We start from the raw sequence: 12032 nt of genomic DNA, 5'->3' as shown, positions 1-12032 counted from the left end.
ACTGCTACTCCCTCCTTCCGGCAAATCTGACCACGACTACATTTTACTCCTCCCTTCCTATAGGCAGAAACTCAAACAGGACGTCCCCATGATAAGGACTATTCAACGCTGGTCTGACCAATGGGAATCCACGCTTCAAGATTGTTTTGATCACGCGGAACTGAAAGCGCGAACCACTGCAATTAACCATGGAAAGGTGACTGGGAATATGGCAGAAAACAAACAGTGAAGTTATTCCATCCTCAAAGCAATCAAACAAGTGAAATGTCAGTAGAGAGACAAAGTGGAGTCACAATTCAACGTCTCAGACACGAAACATATGTGGCAGGGTCTACAGACAATCACGGACTACAAAAAGAAAACCAGCCACGTCATGGACACCGACGTTGTGCTTCCAGACAAACTAAAAACACCTTCTTTGCCCATTTTGAGGATAATACAGCGCCACCGACACGGCCCGCTACCAAGGACTGTGGGCTCTCATTCTCCGTGGCCGACATGAGTAAGACATTTAAACACGTTTACCATCGCAAGGCTGCCGGCCCAGACGGCATCCCTAGCCGCGTCCTCAGAGCATGCTCAGACCAGCTGGCTGGAGTGTTTACGGACATATACAATCTTTCCCTATCCCAGTCTGCTGTCCCAACATGCGTCAAGATGGCCACCATTGTTCCTGTACAAAGGTAACTGACTATCACCCCATAGCACTCACTTTTGTCATGATGTGCTTTGAGAGACTAGTCAAGGATATCACCTTACCCGTCACCCTAGACCCACTTCAATTTGCGTACCGCCCCAATAGGTCCATAGACGATGCAATCGCCATCACACTGCCCTATCCCATCTGGACAAGCGGAATACCTATGTAAGAATGCTGTTCATTGACTACAGCTCAGCATTCAACACCATAGTACCCTCCAAGCTCATCATTAAGCTTGAGGCCCTGGGTCTCAACCCCGCCCTGTGCAACTGGGTCCTGGACTTCCTGACGGGCTGCCCACAGATGGTGAAGGTAGGAAACAACATCTCCACTTCGCTGATCCTCAACACTGGGGCCCCACAAGGGTGCGTGCTCTGCCCCCTCCTGTACTCCCTGTCGACCCATGACTGCGTGGTCATGCACACCTCCAACTCAATCATCAAGTTTGCAGACGCCACAACAGTAGTGGGCTTGATTACAAACAATGACGAGACAGCCATATAGGGAGGAGGTGAGGGCCCTCAGAGTGTGGTGTCACGAAAACAACCTCTCACTCAACGTCAACAAAAAAGAGATGATCGTGGACTTCAAGAAACAGCAGAGGGAGCATCCCCCTATCCACATCAACGGGACAGCAGTGGAGAAAGTGGAACCCGAGCCACTGCCTGTTTACCCCACTACCATCCAGAAGGCGAGGTTAGTACAGGTGCATCAAAGCTGTGACCGAGAGACAGAAAAATAGCTTCTATCTCAAGGCCATCAGACTGTTAAACAGCCATCACTAACACAGAGAGGCTGCTGCCCACAAACTTGAGTTCCTTGGCCACTTCAATGGATCACTAGTCACTTTAATGTTTATACTGTATTTTATACCATCTATTGAGTCTTGCTTATGCCGCTCTGTCATTGCTCATCCATACATTTATATGTATATATTCTTATTAAATTCCTTTACCTAGACGTGTGTATTAGGTAGTTGTTGTGGAATTGTTAGATTACTTGTTAGATATTGCTGCACTGTCGGAACTAGAAGCACAAGCATTTCAATACACTCACAATAACATCTACTAACCATGTGTATGTAACCAATAAAATTGGATTTAATTTTGTGTGCCTTTCCAAATCATACCCATGTCCAATCAATTGAATTTACCACAGGTGGACTCCAATCAAGCTGTTGAAACATATCAAGGATGATCAATGGAAACAGGATGCACCTGAGTTCAATTTTGAGACTCATAGCAAGCGGTCTAAATACTAATGTAAATAAGGTATTTCTGTAAGCAACAATTACTTGTTTTCACTTTGTCATTATGGGGTATTGTGTGTAGATTGATGGGGGTATTTTATCCATTTTAGAATAAGTAACTAAATTTACTTTGAAAAAGTAATTAAGTAAAATCCAAACTGCTGTGAAAAACTCAATATTTAAATCTAAAATGTCACAAAAATTGCAAGAACAAATCACTACGGGGGTCATATGTTAAGAATAGAGGTTGACCGATTAATCGCAATGGCCGATTAATTAGGGCCGATTTCAAGTTTTCATAACAATCGGTAATCTGCATTTTTGGACACCGATCATGGCCGATTACATTGCACTCCACGAGGAGACTGCGTGGCAGGCTGACTACCTGTTATGCGAGTGCAGCAAGGAGCCAAGGTAAGGTGCTAGCTAGCATTAAACGTATCTTATAAAAAACAATCAATCTTAACATAATCACGAGTTAACCTGTTTGGGCTGCAGGGGCAGTATTGAGTAGCCGGATAAAAGGTGCCCATTTCAAACGGCCTCGTACTCAATTCTTGCTCGTACAATATGCATATTATTATTACTATTGGATAGAAAACACTCTAGTTTCTAAAACCGTTTGAATTATATCTGTGAGTAAAACAGAACTCATTTTGCAGCAAACTTCCTGACAGGAAGTGGAAAATCTGAAATCGATGCTCTGTTCTAGGGCCTGCCTATAAATGTCCTTGATATATATCAGTATACATGCACTTCATACGTCTTCCACTAGATGTCGACAGGCAGTGAGAGAAGAAATGGAGTGTATAACTTGATCTGGGGTCGAATAAATGCTCTTTGTATGACGTGTCACCAGTTTCCTGTTTTCTGGAGAGCGCGTGAAGGGACCTGGTTTTGCCTTCTGTACAGCTGTCGTTATAGACGACTAATATCTCCGGCTTTGATTTTATTTGATACATGTGACAATATCATCGTAAAGTATGTTTTTTCAATATAGTTTTATTAGATTATTGAAATTTTTTCGGGACGTTAGGCGTGTTGCTTTGTCTGCGTATGTTCAGGAAGGAGAGCTTCGCGCCACTTTGCTAGCTTTCCGTGCTAATTGACTGGAGAAGAGGACATTCTAAATCCAAACAACGATTGTTCTGGACAAAGGACCCCTTGTACAACATTCTGATGGAAGATCGTCAAAAGTAGGACCCATTTTATGATGTTATTTCATATATCTGTCGAACATGTTGTACTAGTAGTTTGCGGCCAGGTTTTGGGCACGCTCTCGCCATAACGTAAACTGCATATCGTAATGAAGTTATTTTTAGAATTCTAACACGGCGATTGCATTAAGAACTAGTGTATCTATCATTTCCTATACAACATGTATTTTTTAGTTATGTTTATGAATAGTTATTTGGTCAGAATATGTGAGTGTCAGAAAAATATCCGGACGTTGTGGGAAAAAGATGCTACGTTAGCACAATGTATAACCACTGATTTCAGCTCTAAATATGCACATTTTCGAACAAAACATAAGTGGATGTATAACCTGATGTTATAGGACTGTCATCTGATGAAGCTTATCAAGGTTAGTCAAAAATTATATATCTTTTGCTGGTTTGTTACGATCGCTAACTTTTGCTGCTGGGGAATGGCTTGTGTTTCTGGCTATTGTGGTAAGCTAATATAATGCTATATTGTGTTTTCGCTGTAAAACACTTAAGAAATCGGAAATATTGGCTGGAATCACAAGATGCCTGTCTTTCATTTGCTGTACACCATGTATGTTTCAGAAATGTTTTATGATGAGTATTTAGGTATTTGACGTTGGTGTCTGTAATTACTCTGGCTGCTTCGGTGCCATTTCTGACGGTAGCTGTGATGGTAGCTGCAATGTAAAACTGATTTATAGCTCAAATATGCACATTTTTCGAACAAAACATAGATTTATTGAATAACATGTTATAAGACTGTCATCTGATGAAGTTGTTTCTTGGTTAGTTTGGTTGGTTCTTGGTTAGTTAGGTTGGTTTTGTGCATGCTACCTGTGCTGTGAAAAATGTCTGTCCTTTTTTGTATTTGGTGGTGAGCTAACATAAATATACGTGGTGTTTTCGCAGTAAAACATTTTAAAAATCGGACATGTTGGCTGGATTCACAAGATGTTTATCTTTCAAATGCTGTATTGGACTTGTTAATGTGTGAAAGTTAAATATTTCTAAAAAATATATTTTGAATTTTGCGCCCTGCACTTGAAGTGGCTGTTGTCATATTGTGCCCGGCTTCGGGCTTGCAGCCAGAAGAAGTTAACTACACATGGTTGATGATATAACTAGTTTATCTAGCTTGTCCTGCGTTGCATATAATCGATGCGGTGCCTGTTAATTTCTCATTGAATCATAGCCTACTTCGCCAAACGGGTGATTTAACAAGTGCATTCGCGAAAAAAGCACCGTCGTTGCACCAATGTGTACCTAACCATAAACATCAAGGCCTTTCTTAAAATCAATGCACAAGTATATATTTTTAAACCTGCATATTTAGTTAATATTTCCTGCTAAGATGAATTTATTTTAACTAGGGAAATTGTCACTTCTCTTGCATTTTGTGCAACAGGATCAGGGTATATGCAGCAGTTTGGGCCACCTGGCTCGTTGCAAACTGTGTGAAGACTATTTCTTCCTAACTAGACAGCCAACTTCGCCAAACGGGGGATGATTTAACAAAAGGTAATTTGCGAAAAAAGCACAATCGATGCACGAATGTACCTAACCATAAACATCAATGCCTTAAAATCAATACACAAAAGTATATTTTTTTTAAACTGCATATTTAGTTAAAAGAAATCCAGGTTAGCAGGCAATATTAAATTAGAGAAATTGTGTCACTTTTTTTTCACTTCTCTTGCGTTCATTGCACGCAGAGTCAGGGTATATGCAACAGTTTGGGCCGCCTGGCACGTTGCGAACTAAACATTGAAGGTTGTGCAATGTAACAGGAATATTTAGGCTTATGGATGCCACCCATTAGATAAAATACCGAACGGTTCCATATTTCACTGAAAGAATATGAACAGAAACCAACAGAAACCTAAAGCACAACGGACCCGTTTTGATAACGGGAAAACAACAATATTTCACTGAAAGAATAGACGTTTTGTTTTCGAAATGATAGTTTCCGGATTTGACCATGATTATGATTTTTCAACGCCGATACCGATTATTGGAGGACCCAAAAAAAGCCGATACCGATTAGTCGGACGATTTATATATATATATATATATATATATATATATATATATATATATATTTGTAATAATGACAATTACAACAATACTGAATGAACACTTTTATTTTGACTTCATATAATACATCAATAAAATCTATTTAGTCTCAAATAAATAATTTGGTTTAAATAATGCAAAAACAAAGTGTAAAAGAGAGTAAAAGTGCAATATGTGCCATGTAAAAAAGCTAACGTTTAAGTTCCTTGCTCAGAACGTGATAACATATGAAAGCTGGTGGTTCCTTTTAACACAGAGTCTTCAATATGCCCAGTTTTAGGTTGTAGTTATTATAGGACTATTTCTCTCTATACCATTTGTATTTCATATACCTTTGACTATTGAATGTTCTTATAGGCACTATAGTATTGCCAGCCTAATCTCGGGAGTTGATAGGCTTGAAGTCATAAACAGCACTATGCTTCAAGCATTGCGATTAGCTGCTGGCAAACGCAGGAAAGTGCTGTTTGAATGAATGCTTACGAACCTGCTGCTGCCTACCACCGCTCAGTCAGATTGCTCTATCAAATCATAGACTTAATTATAATAAACACACAAAAATACAAGCCCCTGGTCATTAATATGGTCAAATCCGGAAACTATCATTTCGAAAACAAAACGTTTTATTTTTTCAGTGAAACACGGAACCGTTCCGCATTTTATCGAACGGGTGGCAACCCTAAGTCTAAATATTGCTGTTACATTGCACAATCTTCCATGTTATGTCATAATTATGTAAAATTCTGGCAAATTAATTACGGTCTTTGTTAGGAAGAAATGGTCTTCACACAGTTCGCAACGAGCCAGGCGGTCCAAACTACTGCATATACCCGGACTCTGCTTACACTGAACGCAAGAGAAGTGACACAATTTCCCTAGTTAATATTGCCTGCTAATATGAATTTCTTTTAACTAAATATGCAGGTTTAAAAAATATATACTTGTGTATTGATTTTAACTTCTCTAGGTTAGGGGGCAGCATTCGGAATTTTGGATGAAAAGCACGCCCAAATTAAACTGGCTGCTACTCGGGCCCAGAAGATATGATATGCATATAACTGGTAGATTTGGATAGAAAACACTCTAAAGTTTCCAAAACTGTTAAAATAGTGTCTGTGAGTATAACAGAACTGATTTGGCAGGCGAAAACCTGAGAAAAATCCATTCAGGAGGTAGTTTTTTTTTTTTTTTGTAGTTTTCTATTCAATGCCATTACAGTATCCATTATAGTATCCATTGACTTAGGACTCCAAATGCAGTTCCTATGCCTTCCACTAGATGTCAACAGTCTTTAGAAATTGTTTCAGGCTTGTATTCTGAAAAATTAGGAAGTAAGAGCAGTCTGAATGAGTGGACCCTAAAGTGTCACAGAGCTTTTTCATGCGTGCGACCGAGAGAGTGCCTTTCTTGTTCACCTTTTATATTGACAACGTTATTGTCCGGTTGAAATATTATCGATTATTTAGGCTAAAAACAACCTGAGGATTGAATATAAACATCGTTTGACATGTTTCTACGAACTTTACGGATACAATATGGATTTTTTGTCTGCCTGTTTTGACTGCGTTTGAGCCTGTGGATTACTGAAGAAAACGCGCAAACAAGAGGTTTTTGGAAATAAAGAGACTTTATCGAACAAAAGGAACATTTATTGAGTAAATGAATGTCTGCTGAGTGCAACCATATGAAGATCATCAAAGGTAAGGGATTAATTTTCTCTCTATTTCTGACTTGTGTAACTCTTCTACTTTGCTGGTTACTGTTTGTAATGATTTGTCTGCTGGGCTATGTTCTCAAATAATCTTAAGGTATGCTTTCGCCATAAAGCATTTTTTTTATTTATCTGACACCGTGGTTGGATTCACAAGAAGTTAATCTTTAAACCTATGTAAAATATGTTTTTTTTCCTGAATTTTTATAATGAGTATTTCTGTATTTGAATTTGGCGCCCTGCAGTTTCACTGGCTGTTGAAGAGGTGGGACGCTACCGTCTTACGTACCCTAGAGAAGTTAAGAAAGGCATTGATGTTTATGGTTAGGTACATTGGTGCTACGATTGTGCTTTTTTCGCAAATGCATTTTTGTTAAATCATCACCCGTTTGGCGAAGTAAGCTGTGTAGGCGTCCAAAAATGCAGATTACTGATTGTTATGAAAACTTGAAATCGGACCGTCGACCTCTAAAACATACCCTGGTAAAACTGACTATCCTACCGATCCTTGACTTTGGCGATGTCATTTACAAAATAGCTTCCAACACTCTACTCAGCAAATTGGATGCAGTCTATCACAGTGCCATCCGTTTTGTCACCAAAGCCCCATATACTACCCACTAGAGGTCGACCGATTAATCGGAATGGCCGATTAATTAGGGCCGATTTCAAGTTTTCATAACAATCGGAAATCTGTATTTTTGGACACCGGTTCAACTTACCCCACTCTCCTCTAAATGAAAATATGCCTAGTTAACTTATGAAGTGGAAAAAGTAGACACTTTGAGAAAACACTGAAATATATGTTTTCATATCGGCAAAGGATTTTAGTTCTGTCATGGAAACATTGTTTTTTATTAAATCTGCTTAGCAAATTAAATCACTGACAGCTGAGGCAGTGATTAGGCCTAATTGAGCGTAATTGAGTCATCGTTTGGAAATAAAAATCGCTTTGAAATAGGTATTTCGAACTCCAGTGATATATAGTGCCGTTTCCACAGACACTGGCTCTAGTGACCATATGAAAATGAAACACGGAAACAGATACTTACTTCTTTAGTGCCATAAAAAAAGGGACTAGGTTACTCTGAAAACTTGCCACCTGTGTAAATATTTAAATCTTACCTTGCATGACAGCAGGCATCCCCACAGTACCTCCATGGGGACTCCTCTCCCTGGTCTGGCTCTGGGGCGATCCACTATCCGCCATTGTCGAGGGTGACATCATTGGGACAGAGGACACCCCCAGGGGGAGGGGGCTGCCAGTGCCTCCCTGGCCAATGTGGTGGTGCTGTGGACTGCCCCGTGGAGGGGTGAAATTTTGGGAGGTAGGGGGCATCATCTGAGCCTGGGACTGAGATTGGGATGGGGGCTGGGGTTGTGGAGCGGGAAGAGGTGGGTGCTGGGGCTGGTAGTAGGGAATCCCATTGGGTACCATGCTGTAGTGCTGAGGTTGCTGCTGGTGTTGCTGCTGGTGATGTGGGTGGTGGTGCGGGTGGAGGTGCTGCTGTGTCTGTTGGTGAGGGGATGACTGTGGAGGCTGCTGCTGGTGATGCTGTGAGGGCGCAATCCCAGGGTGCACCTGGCTCTGGTAGGACCCGTACACACCTTGTGAGTTATACCCCATTGCCATGGCTGTGCTGCTCTGCTGTTGCCCCGGGTTACCCCTGTTCCAGTACTGGCCCCCTGTAAGAGTCACGTTTGGTGGGGCCGCCACGGGTGGCTGACGGGACCCAGACATGCCCCCGTTCAGTTGGTACTGTCCATGATCCTGGAAGTGGTGCTGGCTCTGTTGCTGCATCCCCCCAGGTGGAGGCTGCTTCTGGTGCATGCCATGCCCAGGAGACGAGCCCATGGCTGGGCTGTACTGTGGCTGTCCTCCCCACAGGTAGTCGTAGCCCATGCTACTCTGGTGGTGGTGGTTGCTCATGTGGGGATATGAGGCTGTTGGAAGGTGTGAGCCAGGCACACTAGGCCCAATTACAGTAGTGACGCCATTCACATTCATTTCGCCATTCATATCTGCAAAGGTGGTCAGGTGTGAATCAGATTATTAATTGTTCAGTGTGTTCAATTCACACAGCATCAACAGGTCATGCATCCTGCAATCATAAAATGTCCAGTGAATTTAAGGTGAGGTTACATCAATTTGTTGTGGTATGATCATGATATTGATTGCTTATACACCGAACACCTGGTCTAGAGTTACATACAATATTTTGCTCATTATAAGGGGTCAAGAGAATAGGGCAGAGAGAGATGAAATATAAATCAGTTACTGATATAGAAATAGTGAGGCAGCGAGTAACCACAGCAAATGTGGTTAGAGGGGTACTCACTTTTCTCCTGTGGAGGGAAACTCATGGGAGACCTGTTAGAATAGAGAGAATCCCCTGAGGAGAGTTTCAGTCCTGAGTTAGCAGACACGGAGGAGTGGCTGCCATAGTTGAAATGGTTGTTCGACTCCATCTGAAAAAGACAAGTAGCACAGACCACAAGTCATGAACAGAAACCAGAAAAAAATATTTTACCTGCATATCAAATAAAATACAAATCACACAAATTCCATGCAGCTGTCTCATAAATAGGCTATTCTTACAAGCAGAATACACATGCAATGGATGGTTTTCATAAATAAAATGTGTCTATTATAAAATAAATAGAAAATAGTATGTGTTATTTTAAAAACAAAGTAGCTAGCTAGATCCATACACTAACATTACTTGGTTAGAACTGCAGGCGTTGGCAAGCCTGAGATGGACTACTATGGATGACACCGTGTGGAATTAATTATCAAACATTGCCCTCCCATAGCTCCCTAACAATGTCGCAGTTAAAGCAGCGAAGGGGATGCTCTGGCCAACAAAATAATGGACAATGAACGCCACGGATTGATCCACGGTAGCTAAAGCACAACGGACCCGTTTTGATAACGGGAAAACAACAATATTTTGGTCTGAGAAATATGTTTTCAAGATAACTACAAGTTGAAAAAAATGTATATCGTAGTTTACAACAAGTACATATTGTATGGAACGTCAAACCATTCGTAAACCCAATGTTTAACTGCGTTTTTCAACATCCATCCCACGATAAACAGTAATATTAACACGAAGAGCTAACTAACACTAGTAGCTAGCTGAAAACATTGGCGTTCTATACTACCGTAGCTCGCTGCAACATACATGTTTGGGCCATATCACAAATATATGGTAATGCAATAACCAAAACAGCAGTTAGTCATTTATTAGTTACTTTCGAAGGACATAAAATGTTATTCGATTGTACATAATTCTGCTTACCATCTCACACTGGCTGGGCTAACTACCACACGTGACCATGCGCTCGCGGATATTACCCCCTGGATGGACCTGAATTTCTCTCATCCACAGATCAACTAGCTACCTAGATGATCTGTGGAGCTAGCTAAGTGTTCATCGACATAAATCAAAATGTAGCCCTCTGATAAAAAAAATCAACATTTGGTTTCTCACTATGGCTATGTTTAATAAAAACTATTGTTGTACATTTATTTCATGATAACATTAGCTATTTGACGTGTCCAGTTGAAGTTCATTCATTTAATGTTCGCTGGTTAGCTAGCTCAATATAGCTAAACCATCTAGCTACAGTGGCTAACGTTATCCAGTTGCTTATCAAACGGTCAACAACGGAAACAAAAAGGGCTTAGTAGGGCTTGTAATGTTAGTGAAATTCAATAACAAAATTGCTCGAGCAGTTGCATTAAGCATGTTACGTTTTGGTATTGTCGATATATTGACTAGCTATCGTTAGTTAATTTGTGTACAACAGTATCTACATATTTTCAAATGAACTTTAATTCAAAACTCGCTAGTAGATAAGTGGCTAAAGCTAATTAAATAACGTAATTTCCAACCAGCGAGATAGGCCTATCTGGTTAGCAACACCGCGCGCAGTTAACATCTGATTTCATGTCTTTCTCTGCAACAAAAACAATCCTCCAAGGATGTCGTGAGGTGAGATATAGCTAGCTAGTTACATTTAATACAATCGGGTTTACATTCTAGAATTTGCTGGTTGTTTCAACATTCGACACATCGATACCGCTAAATTCAAGGTTATTTACAATAATCAGCAACTGAAGTTAACACCGTAGTGTAAAACTAGTTAGCTAATAAGTCACAGCGGGTAGCTAGCTACATTAGCTAATAAAACTTATGGAGAATCGAAACATAGTAGGCCGTCTTGGAGTCTCATTCTTGTTTACGTTACTGATCATTTTGGATGCTCTTTTGTTAGCAAGGTAATACACATTGTTTTAGCTGTAACGTTAACGTTAGTTGCCTTAGAAATTGCGAGACAGCATCATCCTCACACACAAAAGTTTTCGCCATAAAATTTAATTAAAACTGCCTAACCTTGTAATCCTTGGATTTCAAAGGCACCGATGCCTTTGATCCTCCGATTGAACAAATATGGTTGAAGACGGTACAGGCGATGTAAATAATAAACAGGTTTTCGCTAACCTTTGGGTTTCAAATTAGCAAACATGGCTGGTGTTTGAGCGCAGCCATGATTACAGAAGAGAAAGACATCGAGCCGCAAGAGGAAGTGAATGGGTACACACTACGTGCAGCCTGGTGAGCTCAGGGTCCTACCGCCGAACTATCATAAAATTACACTTGTCATCTGATGTACTTAGGCTACAAACAAAAATGAAGGTATGGATCAATACAATGTAATTAAAAGTACGTATGAATTTGAGTATAAACACAAATGAGTATGGGAAACCGAGTTAGATAAGTATATTTGGTCTAATACTAGACACAGTATATACATAACCTACTGGTACTGAACATATAGGGTGAGTTATCACAGTGTTATTTCGGATTACAAATGTATTTGGCCTGTCATCTCACACATTTCCCCACATTTCACTGTCATCAGTGACCATTTTGAGCATTTTCCAAGCTAAAAGTGCATGACCTGAAACCTTCAGCTACATGCAAAACAAATTTCAGCAGCACTCAAACCATCTACATTTGACGTTTTTGTCTGGAGAAACATGTTACTCCTACAACTGGATTGAAGCTTCCTTTGCATGAATTT

At 40.4% G+C, this 12032-nt stretch overlaps 1 protein-coding gene across 2 annotated transcripts in view; it reads right to left on the bottom strand.

Moving 5' to 3' along the window:
* The window catches only part of LOC120059484 (bromodomain adjacent to zinc finger domain protein 2A-like), a 45568-nt gene extending 34054 nt beyond the window's left edge, over positions 1–11514 (bottom strand). The window contains exons 1-3 of one of the 2 annotated variants that reach the window (XR_005478153.1): positions 11342–11514; positions 9281–9410; positions 8067–8963 (exon numbers count right to left, since the gene is read on the bottom strand). Coding sequence is in view for 1 of the 2 variants with exons in the window: in XM_039008577.1 (XP_038864505.1) it covers positions 8067–8963; positions 9281–9410 (1027 nt within the window). In the remaining variant the exon portion in view is untranslated. The remainder of the gene's footprint in view (positions 1–8066; positions 8964–9280; positions 9411–11341) is intronic. The other variant, XM_039008577.1, reaches the window with a different exon arrangement.
* Between the last annotated feature and the right edge of the window lie 518 nt (positions 11515–12032).

This window comes from Salvelinus namaycush, chromosome 14 (assembly GCF_016432855.1).
Source record: "Salvelinus namaycush isolate Seneca chromosome 14, SaNama_1.0, whole genome shotgun sequence".
NCBI classification, from domain to species: domain Eukaryota; kingdom Metazoa; phylum Chordata; class Actinopteri; order Salmoniformes; family Salmonidae; genus Salvelinus; species Salvelinus namaycush.
The sequence above is the reverse complement of the archived record's forward strand: the minus strand, read 5'-3'. Positions and strand labels throughout refer to the sequence as shown.